The 21,005-nt window shown below is 41.3% G+C and overlaps 1 protein-coding gene across 2 annotated transcripts in view; it reads right to left on the minus strand.

Annotated features, from left to right (window-relative positions):
- Positions 1-21,005, minus strand: part of PTPN5 (protein tyrosine phosphatase non-receptor type 5) — a 150,504-nt gene that overhangs the window by 38,816 nt on the left and 90,683 nt on the right. For both annotated transcript variants that reach the window (XR_003853261.1, XM_029582841.1), the window contains exon 3: positions 9,243-9,338. Coding sequence is in view for 1 of the 2 variants with exons in the window: in XM_029582841.1 (XP_029438701.1) it covers positions 9,243-9,338 (96 nt within the window). In the remaining variant the exon portion in view is untranslated. The remainder of the gene's footprint in view (positions 1-9,242; positions 9,339-21,005) is intronic.

Raw genomic sequence — 21,005 nt, forward strand, 5'->3', positions numbered from 1 at the left:
ATGCTAAAGGTGAGCGATCCCAGATCTGCACAATGGAGGAAAACTTTAATGTGTGTGTGTTGGATTGGGGTGGGGTGGGGTGGGATAAGGCAGGGGGAGGTCGGAGGCGTTGTGGGATTCAGCAAAGGACAAAATAATTGCCCCAGCCCAGTCCGTTATTAGAAGGTACTAAAGCAGAATTTCATTCCATTAACAGAACCTCGGTTAACTTCAGTTTTGTTTTATTAATGGAACAAAAAATGTGTGCAAGTCCAACAGCTGCCAAACACATACGGCTATAGTTAACACAAAATACAATATTAAAACAGATTTTTTTTCAAACGCAACAAAACAGAACCTACAACAGGACTCATGTGCCTAATAAATTCTTTTTTTGTGTATATTTTCGTATATCAAGTTTTAGCAAATGCAGCCCGACCACAAACCAGGTTAGCGGCAACAGATGACAAACATGATAACCCTCCAATAGCCTGGGAAAAAACCCCATAAGGCCAGGAATCCAGAAAGAAAACATCAAGAACATGAATAAGTTCAATAATAAGTCAATTATACGAATCCTCGCAACTGCCTCTCTCTCCCTCCAACTTTCCGCTTCCTCCCGCTCCTTCCTTCCCTCCTTCGCCCTAAGAGCCCTTTATGCTCGACTAGCTTTCCCACCCTATTGTGCTTCTTATTACCCGTTGTGTTCTCCTAGATCCTCTCTTCATATTCTTTGATGTAACCAGCATTTTACAATTTACCACTCCTGAACCTTACGTAACCAGCATGTCAGCCTCAGTCTTTCTATGTTAGCTCATTGCAACTGACCACTAGCGCTGACTTGGAATATCCATGACTCTATGTACATTGTATTATAGTCTCTTGTATTTTGTAACATAGTTATCTTACTTTTATCTGCCTAAGATACCCAGTTTTACATAGTCCCCCCTTCCCAACATCTTTGATGTTTTATACTGTTTCATTCTCTTATGCAATTATTTGTTCTATGTAAGGGCCATGCCCGAAAGTTCTGCGTTGTTTGTAAACCGATACGATGTGCAAACGGCTATCGGTATAGAAGAAACTCTAAATAAATAAATAAATAAATAAATAAATAAATAAATAAATACATAAATCTTCAAATCATACAGGACAAAAACACCAGACATGCTTCAAAAACTGCCATCTGACCGAATCTGTCTGATATTAATAGACTTGTGGGAACAACTGGAATCTGCCTTTGTCCATTTATTTATTTTATTTATGGAATTTATATACCGGGAGTTCCTGTATACAATACATATCACTCCGGTTCACAGTTAAACGGTAATAACTACTGCCGTGTGGCAGTTTACATGGAACAAATTTTTTCATTGGAACAAATCAGAACTTGATATGAGAAGAATAAGCAATAAAGCATAAATAATTGTCCATAAAGCAGATGACCCTCCATGGGAAGGGCAGAGGCAAGCATCCATTTTCTTTCTAGGACACTGGATTTCTCTTTTCACTTCACCTTGGAAACCAGTTTCAAATCAGTTTAAAGCCAGAAAATTAGGCCAAAACCAAGCTTTCTCTCGCCAGACCCAAGAATTCTTTCTCCGATTTTTTTGAAAACCTGATCTCTTTAGCATGGACAAATTTGAAAAACTAGATTCACAACCTACTATTTCAATTTTTCTTTAGCCATTGAATACCCTGCCCTCAAACTGTTTCTTATGTACCACTGCCTGCTACCCTGGATGAAGGGTAAGTAAGAGTAGCATACACAGAAACGAGTTAATCAAGCAAGTAAGCAATCAATGATATCAGAAGTCCTAGATTTGAGTAAGTAAAGCCATAAGAAGGCAAAAAACATCCTACACAACATTTTGGTACTGGTCCTCAGGTAGATAACATCTTCCCATATCTTGTGGGACATTCAAAAGAGTAGGCATAGAGAGATACCTCTGTAAAGGTTAGGTGCCTTTTCTGCCAGTAAAAAATAGAGTTAACAGGCCTAAATCAGCCTCTAGAAAGTACAGCACACAAATAATTTCTGTAACCCACATGCTTCTGGCTATATAGAAGAGAGGGGTTCCAGGAGGCATTTACATTTCGTTTTCAGATGTGCATGTCACCAACAAGCGCACTTTAGGCCATTATTCAACACCGTCTAAGTGTACACATGTACTTTCCCTGTGAATTCTGCCATGGGCACAAAGTACTCATGGACCTTTGCATCTGCTTTTCGTGCGGGTAGATTTTTCATGGAAAATAATGTACACAGATTGGAAAATGCAATATGCGTGCGTCATTTTTCAATCTCGCCCAAAACGTGCCACACTAGGAACTCTTCAGCCCAGATGTAGCCCAAGCTGTGGAACACCGTACATACTTTTAGCTGGATTGAAGACAGGCAATTTTCAGACACACAATTTACGTGAGTTAATTGCTCTTTACCCATGTAAATGGATTTGAAAATTGCATAAAATAAACGAGAAGCAGCTTGGGAGTTGAAAAGGAATGCAAATTAGAATAAATAGGAGTGGTGTCCCCTAGAAGAATAATTCCCCTATGCCGATATCTTTATCACTCAGAAAGTCTCATTATTCAAATCCTTACAGATTTAAAGTCTTTTCTGTTATTAGAAATCAGTCTTAGGTAGGATAGTCAAATTAGATTAATTAAAGTGTCTCATCAATCATTCTGCCAGTGACATTTGATTCACTTGAGCATATTCATTATTCATACTCTTGTAAATTTCCACCTAGATCAATAGAGTTTGTAAGACAATCAGAAGATTGGACTCGATGACTCTCTGCTCTTCTTTCCATCTAACCAACTATGTAACTTAAATGCGTGATCAAGATTTCCCATATTTCTAAAAATCTTGTAGCCTGACCTCTGGTCTTATACAGAGCCTTTTCCATATTTACAATATTTATCCATTTCACCGAACCTGTGGAGAGGGATTGCACTGATTTTCAATACATCAGTAATGTACTTCTTCTCTACATCCAGGGCATGTAATGTATCGGTATTTTATGTACTGGTTCTAATTATTGTGCATCACGTTGCCTGGTCAGTTGACCTGAAAGTGGCATATAAGAATTTTGAATATGCAAGCTTTGAGCTTTGTTGTGTGCTTGTCTTTTAGTATGTTTTCATACTAATTTAAAGGATGCCATCTCCTTTCTTTGTTTTCTTTAACATATTTCTCTGATACAATTGGTAGCTTTGTCCTAGAAATCTAGGACTCTTGGGCAGACCAAAAACCTATCAACGACCGCCTCTGCAGCCTCGGGACATCTGGGAATTTTTCCATTTTATTCCTTCTCTTTTATTTTCAAGTATTTGCCTGGTAAAAATGTATAGTATATAATTTTGGGGGCTATTTTCAGACTGTCCACATTGTGACAAAGCATGTTCCACTCACAGAGCTTGCACCACTTTTCAAATTATACATTCTCTCACTTTGAAACTTGCCATGGATACAAAGTCCCCATCGACTTTTGCAGATCCTTTCTTCCATGGAAAATAATATGCGTGAGGTAGATTTGTATGCTCTGCCTCCACTGTATATCTCAAATCTATCTCATGCGAATTCATTGTGGATATTCTGAAAACCAGACCTGCTTGCGGCTCTTGAGGACCAGAGTTGGCCACCCTTGTCCAAAGGGGTAGACTCAGGAGCAACGTCAGGAAACATTTTTCACAGTTTTTGCATGTATGGAATGCCCTCCCAGAATAGACAAGAATGGGGCCGGATGAGATACATCCCAGGAGACTAAGAGAGCTCAGAGATGTGCTGATGGGCCCGCTGAAGGACCTGTTCAATAGATCCCTTTAAACGGAAGTGGTGCTGTGGGATTGGGGAAGAGCAGTGATGGTCCTGCTTCACAAGAGTGCTAGCAAAGAGGAGGTTAGAAACTAAAGGGTAGTTAGCCTCACTTTGGTGGTGGGAAAATTAATGGAGACTCTGCTGAAGGAAAGGATAGTGAACTATCTAGAATCTCCCTTGTACTGTACAAGACTAGGAAAAGATAGTGAACTATTTAGAATCTGGTGGGTTGCTGGACCTGAGAAAGCATGGATTCACCAGGGAAAGGTCCTGTCAGACAAATCTGATTGATTTTTTTGACTGGATGACTAGAGAATTGGATCGAGGAGTGAATGAGCTTAGGAGTGAGTGCCAAGGTGGTGGCATGGATTACCAACTGGTTGACTGATAGGAGACAGCGTGTAATGGTAAGTAGAATCTGCTCTGAAGAGAGAACCATATAAACTGGAGTGCCACAGGGATTGATGTTGAGACCGGTACTATTCAATATCTTCATGAGCGACATTGCGGAACGGATAGATGGTAAAGTTTGTCTATTTATGGATGATACTAAGATCTGCCTCAGAGTCAACATGCCTGACGAGTAGAGAGAATAAAAAGAGATTTAAGAAAACTTGAAGAGTGGTCAAAGATTTTGCAACTGGAATTCAATGCCAAGAAATGAGAGTCATGCATTTGGGGTGCGGTAATCCAAAAGAACTGTATGTGATGGGGGGTGAAAGACTGCTGTGCCTGGATCAAGAGAGGGATCTTGGGCTAATAGTATCTGGAGTCTGAAGGTGGCAAAGCAATGTGACAAGGCAATAGCTAAAGCCAGAAGAATGCCGGGTTGCAGAGAGAGAGGAATAACCAGCAAGATAAAGGAGGTGATAATCCCCTTGTACAGGACCTTGGTGAGGTCTCATTTGGAGTATTGTGTTCAGTTCTGGAGTCCATATCTCAAAAGGGATAGAGATAGGATGGAGGCGGTCAAGAGAAGGGCAACCAAAATGGTATGGGGTCTGTATTGGAAGACTGAAGGCTGAAGGATCTAAATATGTATACCCTGGAAGAGAGGAGGTACAGGGTTGATATGATACCTGAAGGGTTTTAATGATACACAGACTTCAAACCATTTTATTGGAAAGAAAACAATAGAACTAGGGGTCACGAAATGAAACTCCAGGGGGGACAACTCAGAACCAATGTCAGGAAATATTTCTTCACGGAGAGGGTGGTGGATGCCTGGAATGCCCTTCCAGAGGGGTGGTGAAGATGAAAACAGTCCAAGAATTCAAAGGGGCATGGGATAAACACTGTGAATCTCTAGAGGACGGAAATGAGAAAAGCATGCAGAGAGGTAACTTGCTATGTGGTGGTTACTACTATTAACCAATATGCCTTGATGATTCTAATGCAAATGCAAAATGTATCCCCGCTTCAATGGCAGGAATAAAGGGGAAGTGAATTCAGACAACAGCAAAGAGGGCCCGACTTCTACAATCTGGGCTACTGATACACAGACATAATGGAAAAAGCACAAGACTGCTTGTACGGCCAAGTCCTTAAGCGAAACACGTCAAACAACACTGACTGAAATTTCAAGAAAAACCATCGACCAGTAAAGAAATGTTGCTAGCTGCAATTTTTATGGGTGTCATAAGGCTTGGGGATAACTGTACAGAGCGACAGTTACTACTCTTAAGAGAAACATGGGCGTAACCTGCACAGAGTGGCAGCTACTATCTTAAGAAGCTTGTGGGGCAGACTGGATGGGCCATTTGGTCTTTTTCAGCCATCATTTCTATGTTTCTCTCCGGGGGAAGGAGAAGGGAAGAAAAACAAAAGACCCTGTTGGCCTGTCCAGCCTTTAGTGACTGCTTGAACCCAGACCGCACAGGCGGGACTAGCTCCCTTAATCAGTTGTAACTTATGCTGGGCAAATGAAACCGAGTGGCCCCAGGAATAAAGGCAAAGATTCTGTAGGGGTTTTATTTTTTTTCTCTGTTGCCGCAGCTGTGGGCATCTGTCTGAGCTTTCCGCTTAGAGCAGAAGATCCCAGCTCCACCACCATATGTGCTGGCTTAGGCGATAGCAGCTTGGGAAACAGCCAGGAGTTACAGGGAGGTGGGCTCTGGCTGTTTCCATATGTGCAATTTTATTTACAGAGGAAAGCAAAACTGAAAATAATGCAGCTCCCCTTACAGTTGTGGGAGCACTCAAACATCAATCCTAGCAGGTCTTCACATAGATTGAGTTCCTGCCTCCTCCCCGAGGCATCTCTAACCCTTCTGGGCCCTGACTCCTTATAGTATGGTGAGGCAAGCCTCCCTTCACCCAGAATCCCTTGCGGGGTTGGTCCTTAAGGAGGACCGAGCCAGATACCTCGGCCAGTCCCTTAAGGTGTTCTGAGGGAGTTTACTGTCCATTCCCTCACAAGGCCTTAGTGAATAGCAGGGTATTTTTTTCTGGCAGGGTAAATACCCACAAAGTATAGACTTCTGTTTATGGCTGTCTAAAGCAAATTCCAATGTTGCAATCCAACCAACAATTTCATCTCCATCTCCCTCAATTCCCCTCTCCCCCCCCCTTCAACCATCTGCCACCTCACCCACCCTCCAAACCCTCGACCTGACCTCCTCTAAAGAAGTGGAATCCATCCTCAAAAAACTCAAACCAGCATCACACCCCCGGACACCATTCCCACTAAATCTCTCCTCTCCATCCCAAATACTATTTCCAAACCCATCGCAGACATCATAAACTCCTCCCTCTCTTCTGGCTCTGTCCCAGATATGCTCAAGCAAGCAATTGTTAAGCCCCTCTTAAAAAAACCAACCCTAGACCCTAAAGACCCCGCCAACTTCCGCCCTATCTCTAACTTGCCATTCCTCTCCAAAATTATGGAAAAGATTGTAAACATCCAACTCTCAGAATATCTGGAAAGTAATAATATTCTTCATCCAGCCCAATTCGGCTTCTGTAAATACCTCAACACGGAAACCCTCCTGCTTTCCCTCACAGATCACTTGCTCATAGGCATGGACCAAGGCAGCTGCTACCTCCTCGCCCTCCTCGACATCTCAGCGGCCTTCGACACCATCAACCACAACCACCTCATCAACCGCTTAACCGAAATAGGTATCTCCGGCCTAGCCCTGCTATGGTTCAAATCCTACCTTTCTAACAGAAAGTTCTCCGTCAAGATAGGAAACGCCAACTCCACACTCTACCCCTTGTCCCAAGGCGTCCCCCAAGGCTCCTCTCTCATCTCTACCCTTTTCAATATCTATCTCACTCCTCTATGTCACCTCCTCACTGACCTTGGCCTCAAATTCTACCTCTATGCAGATGACGTGCAAATCATCATTCCCATTCACAACTCCCTCTCAGATGCCCTTGCCTTCTGGAACACATGTCTTGCTAACATAAATGACTTCCTCTCCAACATCCACCTCGCACTAAACTCCTCTAAAACGGAGCTGCTCCTCATCTCTCCTCACCTCCCTCCTAAACCCCTGATCTCCAGTGACCCAGCTTTCAACACCATAATGCCCCACACCACCGTAAGAGACCTTGGAGTAATCCTAGATCAACAACTCAATCTAAAAAAACAGATCAACACCACCCTCAAAGAAGGTTTCTTCAAGCTCAATATCCTGAAGAAACTCAGACCCCTCCTCCACTATCATGACTTCCGTACCGTCATCCAAGCTACCCTCTCATCAAAGCTCGACTACTGTAACGCCCTCTTCCTTGGTCTACCCTCCTCCACCACCAAACCCTTACAAATGTTCCAAAATGCTATCGCCAGGGTCATTACCAACTCACGGAAAGCCGATCACATCACTCCTATACTCAAAGAACTCCACTGGCTCCCCATCGCATCCCGAATTCTCTTTAAAACCTTAACCATAGTTCACAAATCCATCCACACATACAACTCTAACTGGCTAGATGAACCCTTTTGTCACATACGCACCGAACGACCCACCCGTACTGTCAATAAAGGCACCCTCTCCATTCCCCCCTTAAAAAAAGCCCACCTTACTTCCACCAGGGATCGCGCCCTTTCCATTGCAGGCCCTAAGCAATGGAACGCCCTCCCCACCACACTCAGGCTGGAGCCATGCTACTCCAAGTTCAGAAAAAAACTCAAAACATGGCTCTTCCGACAAGCCTACCCTGACTAACCTCCCCCTCCCCCCCCTTGACCCTAACTTATTGCTCCTCCCCCTCCCCTACCAACCCCCACCCTCCTGAACCCTCTCCTATACTTTCCTATAAGTAACCCACTTAAATTTGTATTCTTTCCTGTAAATAGCACGTTACAGCCTCAACTCTTGTAAATAATCTGCCTAAACTTGTATATATTCCTCTAAATAGCTCGTTACAGTTTTAATGCTTTAATTTCTATGCCCCCTGCTCTATTTATAATCCTCCTTGTTTTCCCCTCCCTGTTGATTGTAATTTCTGCCTTTAGTTACAATGTGAACCGGTATGATGTTTGCATACTAATACCGGTATATAAAAGTTTTCAAATAAAATAAATAAAATTTATATATTCAAGCAACAGCATCCTTGGCTCGTTTTGCATATGACCTGATGAAGGGCATGTAACTCTCCAAAGCTGGTCATCAGTACGTTAGGTTAGTTCATTAAAATTATATCATTTACAACATGTTTGCTGACCTTTCCTCCTTCTTGTCCTAAAAGAAAATTGAATCTCCCTTGTACTGTACAAGACTAGGAAAGCACACATGGCAGGCAATGACTCAGATTTGTATCAACTACAATGCTCGCTGTTACATTATTTATGGAAATTCTTCCTGACTCCTCTGGAAGCAGCTTCATTTGCCAGAGACTTACACGTTACATCATGTGCCGGATCAGTTTGGTTGCAAATGATGTCATAAATGGCATCACACCCATGCTCCAATTAGATCTCGTCATGCGAGATGTGACAGGTGACTCTCTCCTGGATGTAGATGCTACAGAGGAGTGAGGGAATTGGCAGGAAAACATCTTAAATCATTTCAAAATACTGATTCCACAGTAAAAAAAAAAAAAGTAATGGACAGAAGGTGTGAGTCACTGCTTGCAATGTGGCTTTATTTCGGGTCTTTGATCACTGCTTTAAAGGCAGTAACATTTTATTGCTCATAAATACACTTATATGTGTATCCGGTAACAATTCTCATTGAAGGACCATTTGCTTCACTCAAATCAATATTGGAGCTACTTGATTTTTCAGTATGTGTCATTTTTGTTTGTTGGAATTACTTCAAAATACAATTCAGTATTTAAATAAATGGATTTTTTTCCAGCTTATATAGTTCATGAATACTGATCATTCGTGGATCCCTACTCATAACTACTGTAGGTGACTAACTCTGCATGCAAGGGCTCGGTGAAAGCAGTGTGCAATAAATAGCTGCGTCTGAGTCACACAGCGGCTTACCATGGTGCCCGCGAGGATCATCCCTACGAGAACTAATACCAGCAGGAAGCAGGGCTGTTCAATGTTCCCAAATCCTCTCCGCAAGGTTGTCAGATCCTATGAAACAAAACTCAGAATTAACTCCTTACGCTGTCAGCTGCACGGATTCCCAAACTCAAGAGACTCTAGTAAGTGTCAAGCAGAGGACAGACAGACATTTGCGCCTTATGGGAGGGTGGAGCGCCCGGCCCGGCTTCCAGAAAACTATGTGAGCTTGCACCAACGGCATTCCTTCTATACATTTAGCACGCTATAAGTTGCCAGCTAAGGCACTGATCTGCAGTGCCAGGGACTGAACCGTTGACGGCAATCCGGGGGCGTTCCAATGGAGAAGACGCAGGTTGTCATGACAAGTCGCTGTGCTTTTTAACTGCCAGCATTATCCCAATCAGGGGGAAAAAAAAAAAAAGCTGTTCCATGACTGAGTATGTTCTTTGCCAACGCCTCCATGTGTGATTACGAGCAAATCTGGGCTCAGTGCATTCCAATTATTTTGGGCTTTGGAGGAGGAATTATAGGAAATAAAAAGACAAAATAGCTACTTTTGGAAAGACAGATATTCTCAAGCAAAAAAATAAAATATTGAAAAAAGATATTTGGCGAATGGATGAGAAAGAACTACCTAGAAGCTTCATTAACAACCCTGCACACCACCCACAGGCACGTCCCCCAAACACTCATTCACCCAAATACATATTTGCCTTTTATTCATCGCTGGAAGCCCCCAAATATATATTTGCTATTGGTCAAAGCTGGTGTTTGTCCAAACTGGAGCGCTGGCACAATAAAGGACCTTCCCTTACTTTTGAAACATTTTAGAGGCCAATATTCAAAGCCATTTAGCTGGATAATGCAGACGTTAACCAGCTAAATGCCAAGTTTTAAATATCCCCAGTACTTATCCAGCTGTTTAGTTGGATAAGTCATTACCTTGCCAAAAGTTAACCAGATAAGTAATGGGCATTTCAGGACCATTCCAGGACAGGGATGAGTTAGCCAGGTTAATATATCCAGTTAACTTCGATATTAGGCATTAGCCGAATGAGTTTTTCAGCTAACACTTGTCAAAGTGTTATACAATGCTAAGGATGTTTGAAACATGGACAAATATTTAGCATTATTTTATCAATGTGCGCTGCAAAATTCTGCCAGTTAACTTTATTAAAGTTAAAATGACAGCAAAATGTACTGTCTTTAGTGTACAATTAGATGGACGTGGATGGTGATAGGGAGGTATTCAGTATGGGGTTGGATCCACGAGCATTTTGCAGAATAGCTCTTTGCCCCTACCGAGTGACAGGGGCTAAGGCTGCCATTGGGTAGCCCCATCACATGATAGGGCCAAAGGACCCAGCGCCATTTTTTAAAATGGTGGCCGCCGGTCCTGGGAGCGGAGGGATACCTCCCAGGCCCCCACTAAACCATCAAGATGAATTTGGCAAATCTGGAAGGAGTCGAGAGGGTGGGCTGCGGTGCGTGATCTGGGGGGGGGGGGGAGGGGAGGCTGGCTCCCAAGAGTGATCATTTTTAACAAAGGGGAGGGACTGGGAGTTTGGGGTGGAGTGAATATTGATTTTTCTGCAGAAATGGCCACCTCTAATGGCGACAGAGGGGTGGACAGGGGATCTCCGGAGTCCCCTGAGGTCTGACTTGGGTTTTTTCTTTTTTTTCATTTTGCTTTTGGTTTCAGAAAATAATGTGCGCTATTTGCACATTATTGCAAATAAAACGCACTATTTTCTGAAACTAAAAAGGAAAAGGGAAAAGTGAAAAAAAATCAAAAAGCGGTCAAATGAAACACATAAAACTAGATGAACTTTTTTTCCTCCGCACACCCTTACAACACATTACCAGAAAATATATTTCACGAGGCTGCAGATCAAACTCTATGCTGGGACTCACACCCGACCTGGCCACCAAATATGACAACTACATTTGAATGCATAAAATCAATTCTTTTGCAGGTGATACCATCACAACAAAAGAGTTTGGAGCTGTCATGGTAGAAAAGATTAAAAACATTGGACCAGGAAGATGAGACTGGCTTCTGAAACCCATCAATTCCTGTGCAAGAGCAGATTGCAGTCCAAGATTTAGAGACAAACAAGTGTTGCACTTTTAAAACCCAGTAAGGGCCATTTGGATTTAAAGAGGTTTTAGTCAATTTCTTTGCTTTGCCACCTCTACAGATTTTATGAATACTTCACCTTGAGTCAATTTGCACCCATTTTGGGGAAACTCCCCCCCCCCCCCCCCCCCCCCCACATCTCTGAACAAACTGGCTTTTGGTCAGGCAAATTACATACAGGTCAGGTGCTGAATCTCGCCCAGTACATAGAAAATGACGTTGAGAAATGCCAAATCGCTGTGACTTCATCTACACTCTCAACCATCGAATGCTGTTTTGGAAGATCTATGACATGAAGGATTATCAGCTCATCCATAGAATGCAAATACTTATTGAAAACCACTGTTTCTATGTTGAATTTGGAAGAATTCACAGCCATTGATACCTACAATGGAACAACCTATCGCAAGGAAGAGTATTGGCACTGCACCTTTTTAATATCTGCATACACGACTAACCAATCTATCCGAACACATGTAGCTTTATTTGCGACGATGAACTACTGCAGCAATAGTGCTGAAAGCATGAGACTTCACTAAAATCGAGCACACTTTGATACATTAGCCAGATTGACTGACTGCTGAATCATCAATCAACTTTGATTAAACCAAAATAAGACACAGGCCAGCCTCTTCCATCTGCACAAATTACGATAATAAGATAAATTGCTTTCTTTATTTGTATGTTTAATTCTGGGGAGGGAGGGTATTTATTATAGATATGATTGGTTTAGTGTGTAATATTGTTTTGGTTTTATTCCCTAGGGATTGTTAATTGATTTTATTATGTTAATTGTGATTTATTATTATTATGGTAAACTGCTTTGGATCCCATTTTTGGTGGAAAAAATGGTATAGAAAAATGAAAACGAAATGAAACAACAATGAAACTAAACATCAAGTGGAATGGCATGCACTCGAGCCATTGCAAAAATCCAGTACATCCGAGTGACCCTGAGCCATGTACTCTCCTTCAAGAAAACCAGTTCATCTTTTTCTGACACACTTTCTGCAGAAGCCTTTCTGAAATTTTTAGTCTTTAAAAATTGAGAATCTTAGTCTGGCTTTTGCCAATGTTCCTCCCTGGTATAACGTTTCCCCTTCTTTCCCCAGTTCAACCTGGTCATCTTGTGACGACGACTCTCAAACTGAAATAAACAAAATTATTTCATCACTGAATAATGTTTTCTGCCCATCCGCCAATTCTCCAATTGCTCTTTCTAAAGCAACCAAAGATGCCTTTGCTCCCTCCTTAACAACTATTAGTTAATAAATTGCTTCAATCTGGATGTGTACCTGACTGCTTAAAAAAAAAAAGTTGTTAAACCACTCCTAAAAAAGCCCGGTTTAGATTGTACTGACCCAGCAAACTAAAGGCCTATTTCATCCTTGCCATTCATCTCTAAAGTTATTGAAAGTGCTGTTTTACAGCAATTGACGGAATTTATTGAAGAAAAAGAAATACTTGATCCCCATCAGTTCAGATTCCGACGTTCAATGAGTACTGCACTTCTTTTAGTATCATTAATAGATACTATTAGAAGAGGCTTAGATTCTGATCATCAGTTTTTACTTGTGTCTTTAGATCTCTTTAGCCTTCGACTCTGTCGATCACGACAGTCTCAGATATTGGCTACAAGAATGCGGTATCTTAGGAAATGTCTTAAACTGGTTCTCAGCATTCCTCAGTGACCAAACACATCAAATCAAATTCTGTAACAACTTCTCTAACTGGCAAGGCAAGGCTCTGCATTACCAGCAGATTTATTTAATATCTATTTGGACCCAATTTCTAAACTGCTCGCTAGTGTTACTGACAGTTATAAAATGTATGCTGAGGACATTCAATTCTTCATCCGATTACATCCATCCTGCGATAAAACTATTGAGCATCTTCACATTTGCATCTCCTCTGTTAAACAATGGTTGAATCAAAACAAACTTTCCCTAAATATGTCAAAAATAGAGTTTCTATTAATTCAGAGGTCACATACCAGTTCTCAGTATGACTCTATCTCAATTGAAAACTTGACATTTTCTATCAAGACACCTATAGTTTAGGTGTTTTGATCGACTCTTCTCTTTCATAGAAACATAGAAATGACGGCAGAAGAAGACCAAATGGCCCATCCAGTCTGCCCAGCAAGCTTCCCTCATTTTTTCTCTCATACTTATCTGTTTCTCTTAGCTCTTGGATCTATTTCCCTTCCACCCCCACCATTAATGTAGAGAGCGGTGATGGAGCTGCATCCAAGTGAAATATCTAGCTTTCCATCACGTATCAAATCCACAATTAGGCTAGAATTTTTAAGCTGCGTTTATTAGCAGGCCTGAGACATCTTCTGTACAGTCATGACTTTCATACCATTGTTCGAGTGATACTTTTTCCTCACATTGATTACTGTAACAGTCTTTACTTAGGTCTTCCATCTAATTCTTTACAACCACTACAATTGTTACTCAACTCCACCACACAATTCATTACTGGTACTAGACGAAATGGACATATTACCCTGCTATTGAACAAATTAAACCGGCTACCTATTCAGCAGCTTATTTCTTACAAAATTGGTTTGATGTTATTTAAATTGCTAACCTCAGATTCTTGTCCATAGTCCAATGCCTTGTTAAAAATTTATGAGCCATCCCGACAGTTGAGATCTTCCCAACGAGATTTACTCAATGTACCTTCTGTTCGACATGCCCGCCTAACTACAACAAGAGACTCTGCTTTTCAGTTGCGGAACCCATTTTCTGGACTCCCTTACCCATGGAACTCTGAATGACTGCGTTAAGAAATGGAGACTTTTTTTTAAAAAGCTTTTTGTTAAAGCAAGCATTTTACTAAGACTTGCAGTTTTTACTTTTCTATATATCATGGTAGTTTGAGATTTTAATATGTGGCAGCTTGAGATTTTAATATGTCTTATATTTTTTATATGTGTATTTATTATAAATGTTTTTGATTTGTTTGTACATTGTTTAGGCCTTATTTGTGTTAAGTGATTAATAAATTTGATAAATGAAATGAAAATGAAGATCCACATAGAAAAAATATGAGAAGTTAGGTCAAAGCCCAAAACAATCTCATCTGTAAGCTTGCAAACTCAAAACAGGGACTATGCCAAACCATGATCAGAGCTGCTGTGCCTGCCCTGCATTTGCTCCAGTGCCAAGAATGCTTGCCCGTTATGGGAACACACTGCCCACGCAAAAATAAAAATTAACTCAGGGCTGAATGACAGCTGCTGAATTATCAGAGGCTCTCTTAAACTAACTAATTTGAGCATTTTGTATATCCTTGCTGGAATAGAACAACCAGACTTCAAAATAGTCATGGCCAGCCAAACAGAGAGGAAGCAGCAAAGAGAGGACACTAGACACCCTCTTTAAGACACGGCATGGCATAACATATGCTTGAGGTCATGCAGGGACTTCCTCTTGATTACAGAAGTAATTAGCACCACACCTGTGACTGCCCATGAGAAGATGCAGCATACACGACTTGAAGATTTAGCTGCTGGTTATAGAATGATTGAGTAGCTTCTTGCAGGAGCAAATGAGCACTGGACTACCTGGAGTACCCTTAACAGCCTCTGTATACAATTCTGCAGGTCACGAGCCAATATGGCAAAATGGGAATGCTTGAGGATGGTCACTGCGCAATGCAAGATCTTGCAGAGGTCGTGAGCGCTGGAATGTGCTCGTCAGTGGTCAGAAATATAACTTTGGTGGATGAACATGAGAAGAAGACCATATTATGCCAGTCTCAATACAAACTGCAACCCTTATGAGAAATGATTTTACACTGTAAGTAGGTTTCACGTGCAGGCTGTGCATTAAGCTATACATTTTATTTGTTCCAATGTTTGCATAAAAAGGCACAATAGATTATTATTGTCCTACCATTACATATGGGAGGTATACTGTGAGGCACAAAGCTAAAGGGTGAAAGGACTTCGGTGACCTGAGAAGTATTGTGGTGCAAATTGTGGCATACCTTATTACTAATATAAAATAGAACTGTAAAACATGGTTCTGAGCAGAATTTTATGCTCTATGTCTTCAAAACCTTGCATCCCACTTGAGTAGAATTAACTAATGATCAAAAGATAAGCGTTGCCTGGATGTGATTGAACCCAATTTTTTGAAGGAGATATCGCCAGTTCACGTTTTTGCAAACTTCCCTCCCAATACATTGTGGTATCTGTAGTGCGACTACAAATGGAAAAAACAGGACCTCCAGATACCACCGAGCACAGGGAAGGGAAGTTCAACGGGATTTCCCCTCCAAAAAATGAGTCACATCATATCCTCGGAATTATGACATTTGTGCGACTTCTTTGCAAGACCTGCATGGCCATAGCCAAGCACTGACAATCAAATCACTTGATTTTTATAATTCCCTGGGATAACGCTGTTTCTTTGGATACAATCAAGGAAGAACTCAATGCCCTGCAGGTAAAGAGCCAGCTGATAAGAAGGGATAGTGGTGCTGGCGCACACACAAGATAAAAATATTCAATTTCTTCAAAATTAGAATAAAAACATTCACAGAAAACTATTTTCTGCACAAGTGATGTACAGCTAGATAGTTTTTAATATTAATATAACTAGAAGGAAATTTTATTGTTGGACAAAAAATACACTATGTCCATAATGTAGCAGCAAACTGATGCATGCATTTTACAAAGAAACAGAAAATATGACAGCAGATGAAGACCATACCATACAGTCCATCCACATCTCCTGCTCAGCTTTATAGCTCCTTATTTATTTTATATTCCGCTTTGCAGAACTTCAAAGCAGATTACATTCAGGTACTCCCTCTCCCTCAGAGATCCTTTGTGCTTGTACAAAGCTTTCTTGAATTCAGACCCTGCTCTTATTTCCATGGCAAAGAAATATTTCCTTAGATTACTCCCGACTCTACTCCCTTTCATGCTCATCCCCTGACCCTGTTGTTCTAGAATCTCCTTTCCATTGAAAGAGGCTCGACTCCTGTGCATTTATTTCTTGGAGGGGTATTTGTCTTGATCATATTTCCCCTTTCTCTCCTTTCCTCCAGGGTATACATGTTTAGAACCATAAGTCTGTCCCCATATGTTTTATGACAAAGACCACTTACCATTTTAATAGCCACCCTATGTACCAACTATTATATCCTTGAGAAAGTGCAGTCCCCAGAACTGCACACAGTACTCCAAATGAGGTCTTACCAGAGACTTAAACAGAGGCATTATTACCTCCCATTTCCTGCTGGCTGCCCTATGCACCCACGCATTTTTTTGGAAAGCCCCGGCATACCAGTTAGTACCACAGGCAACTTTAAACTGGCAAAATTCTTTTAACTACTACTGGCTGTAAATTTTAGAATGAATCACGTATCCATCTTGCATTCAACCTTGAGACCAGTGTACTATAGAGATGATCCCATTTTGTTACAGTTTACTTTGTTGCCTAACTTCAAAGGACGATTGGAAATGTGCTAAGAACTGGAACTGTAAACAATTATGGGGTGTATTTTCAAAAGTTTAATTGGAAAATAAAAAGTTATGCATGCAGATTGGCTGGATATGCTTAAGTGGATATTTGGCCTCCTGGAAGCAGACGCATACGTTTATAACATGCACAAACTTAGGCACAAATAACGAGGCACTCCAGGGACATGTACTACAGGCAATCCAGGATTGGAGATTCAAGATGGCAGGTTGAAAGAAATAGTGCACTGTTCAGTGTCCTACTTCCTCTTTTTTTTCTGCTTTTTATTTCATGGGTAAATATAAAGGGAAGCACCCGTCTTACCCCATTGAGCCTGTGACTCCCTTCGTTGGTGGCCTGATGAAACAGTTCATGAAACGGAGAGAGGATTGTCAAGAGTGTTGTCATTGGGAGTGCTTTCAAAGGAAAGACAGCCATCGGCGCTCCCTGACCTGCAATTCACTTTATCCAAGATCCGTAGTCCTCCATTTGACCCTCCAGATGGATGGGCAGCTGATGCACTGTCGACCAGCATGGAAGAGGGTGACATCATCAACCTGCACTGGTCAGTGGGGAAGTCATGCCTGCTAGAGCCAGAGCTGAGTAGAGACAACATTCGATTGGAGATCTCCTTGCCCCTGTCTTCCCTGGACCTGCAGCTAATGGAGGGGATTAGAGGTTGGATGGCTGGTGTGAGTGGAGGATTTGGGCATACCTCAAAGATGTCATCATGTACCCCGAGGACAGCAATCAATGAGGTTGTATTGCCTAATGTGAGCTATAGAGGTTTCCATATAGAGAGACCTGTAAAGATTATTCTTGAGATTATTTTGTTGGCTGTTATGTCTTTGGGGGGAAACCTCTCTGAACAGATGGCTCCTTTATTTTGGGGTTTAAAGGCTGCAGAATAGAAAATTATAAAATCTGAGTAGACAGTTGCACAGTGTAATGACCATCTTCTGCTTTGGGAAAATAAAGTTGAGAAGCACCAGTAAATTGATGATGCCATAGTTAAGGATAATTTATTTATGAAGAACAAGTTGGAGATTCTGGAAAATATGGTTACAAGGTGTAACCTGCAGTTGATTAATTTTCCTCATCTACCCTTGGTTTCTCCACTTAAAATGCTTAAAAGATATTTAACTGAGGTGCTTCAGATACAATTTCAGTCAATTCCTCCTGTAGCTAGAGTATACTACATGTCACCATTTAAAAGGAGAGGGGGAGGTGTTCAAGATTGTTTTTTTGCAAGACAGTTTGCTCTATTGCAGATTTCAGATGATAATGTGGCAATAGCTGCAATTCTGTTAGTGACTTTTGCACTGGACCTTGACTGTGATTGGTTATTACAATTGTTTTTTTAGACACTGTGATGGTACATTCTGTAATATGAGAACCCAAATATTTCCTGATGTATTTAAAAAACCCAATGGAAAAGAAAGCTTTTTTTTTTTTTTTAGTATTACAGACAAAAGAGATGCACTTTGATGCTTATTACTTTCTTAAATTCCCAAGCAAATGCCTTGTTAAATATCAAGGAAATAATTATGCATTCTCTGAACCCTCTCAGCTTTCACTTTTTTTTTTAAGGTTGATCAGGATGGCTGCTCCCTTGGTTTACCTAGTCTAATTACTGATAGGTCTCTCTGAAGATGAGGATCATCTCCTCACCAAGCTTTCTTATGTCTGTATTTTTCTTTGTATTGTTTTACTGGAGTGGAGACTTGGATCTCCCAATACTGGGGGATTTTATATTGTATTAATATACTAACTGGTGGAATGTTTTTTTCTTTTTTACCCCATTTTTGTGTCTAAAGAGAATTCTTCAAGTGTATGAAAAATTAAATAAATAAAAAATAAAAGAGGCACTCCGAGCCACGCAGCCTGCCTCCGTTCCCTCCGAGGCCACTCCGAAATCGGAGGAAACTTTCCTTTGGCCTCCCCCCACCTTCCCCTCCCTTCCCCTACCTAACACACACCCCCCCCGGCCCTATCTACACTCCCCCCCACCACCTTTGTCGCGAAAGTTACGCCTGCTCAAGGCAGGCGTAACTTGCGCGTGCCGGACCGGCTGCAGGCGCGCCATGTTCCAGTCCGGGGGCTGGAACCACACCCGCGGCCCCGCCCCGGATGACGCGCCAGCCACGCCACACACCCCCGACACGCCCCGATGACGCGCCAATTGCGACACGCCCCCGACACGCCCCCCCCAGGAAAGCCCCGGGACTTACGCGCGTCCTGGGCCTTTGCGCGCGCCGGAAGCCTATGCAAGATAGGCTCGGCACGCGCAGGGGGGGTTTGGGGTAGGTTTTCGGGGCATACGCGCGTAACCCTCTGAAAATCTACCCCTAAATGAACAAGCATAACATAACATATTTATATCATACATTGCTTCAATATTATATACTGAACATCTTGCAGTGTGCTTACTTATTGCATCTCTGTGCTATTATTCAGCTCAAAATATGTTTTAGAAAGGGTTGTTAGAAAATATAGTTGCTTTTGTAATGTCAGAATAAGATAAGATTTCGTAATTAATTGAAGTATATTATTTCTGTCAGTGACTTTTTTCCACAGTTACAAAGAGAAAGTTTTATTCCAGTAATTGTACCTCCCTGTTCTTCTGTGTTCTGCTCTTCTAAACTGACTTTCAATCCAAAAATCAATAAATTCTCTTTCATCCTTACTACAATTTGATTATTCACAGGGAGACTAATTTTCAAACCTGTCCGTGGTACAGCATTTATACCACGTAAAGGGACGCATGGAGATTTATCCTAGTATTTTATAAATTGTATGATAGGAGCTGCACAGTTTATAAAATACCATATAATATTGCTCCAAAAGTCCGTGTGTATGTTCCAGTATGTGAAAATATTTCCAATGCCTTTTTTATAAAAATACGCACGTATATTTTAGATGCATAAAAAATGAAAACATGTATGCGTAATAACCCTGTTTTATATGTGGAGGCAGGTTTATTTTAAAAGTGTGCGCGTATATCATTTTGAAAATACTTGCATACATACTTGAAATCACCAGCTCACCGATATGACTGTCAGTTCACCCACTCCCTCTCCATTTCACCTAGACCCTCTAGCACTTCACCCTGACCCCGCCGCCAGTTCACCCAGACCCCCTACCCAAAAACTGCAACCAACAGTTGTCTGATATCATTTGCGTGAGTCAATTAGCAAGTGTAAAAATGTATGAATAAGTCTGGTAATGTGTTGCGTATATCTCTCTCTCTTACAAAATGACAACTGCCATACATACTTCTGAACCCCCCTCCCCCCCCGAACGCCTCTGGACCACCCCTTTTTTCTGCCAGTAAAATGCACACGAGAAAGCGAAAATATGCGTGTATGCGCCACTTTTATAAATAGCACATCTGTGAGTACATGCTACTCTTATGCGCGAAGCCCCTTTGAAAATTAACCTCTAAGCATTTATTAATATTGGTGTCCTATTGTCATAAATATTAATTTTATTTTGAAACTGCTAATTGAAGAAAACCCACAGAAGAGCAATCCAAAATAACAAGAGGCAACAATAAAAAAAATGACAACAAAGCATACTTTGTGTCTCAGTAAAGGCACTGCGCTTACATAAAAGCAGATCAATCTGAACGGTAAGATGAAGAAAGAAAGAAAAATAAAAAGCCTAAAAAAAGTTAAGAATAGTACAAAAGTTAAAAAAAAAAAAAAGTCATAATTCAGGGGGGAAATGTTTGAATTTAGAGCAGAAAACCTTTTTGGGGGGTTCTGAGGTCTCCATATTCTAGGTCAGCTATATTGAGAAACACTGGAACATTTTACATTTTATTCTGCAGAGCTAGTTGTTTCCTGTTTTCTAAGTTGCTGTTATCCTAGAAAAAGGTTTATTTTTAGAGAGGCTTTAGAGAGTAGCCATAACACAGGGCTAGCAGCGTCTCTCCTGCAAAAAAAGTATTTGCAACTGACACCCAGCATGATATAGTTGATGAAACCTAGAATGGATGAAAAAGGAGTGCTGCTTAAGTATCTGGACTTAGTTACATGAGGCAATAAGTGATTGGACCAACTGTATGATAACCAAAAGCATGATGCATTGATTGGTTATGTGATATGCTAATGA

The sequence above is a fragment of the Rhinatrema bivittatum genome, chromosome 17, assembly GCF_901001135.1.
Source record: "Rhinatrema bivittatum chromosome 17, aRhiBiv1.1, whole genome shotgun sequence".
NCBI lineage: Eukaryota > Metazoa > Chordata > Amphibia > Gymnophiona > Rhinatrematidae > Rhinatrema > Rhinatrema bivittatum.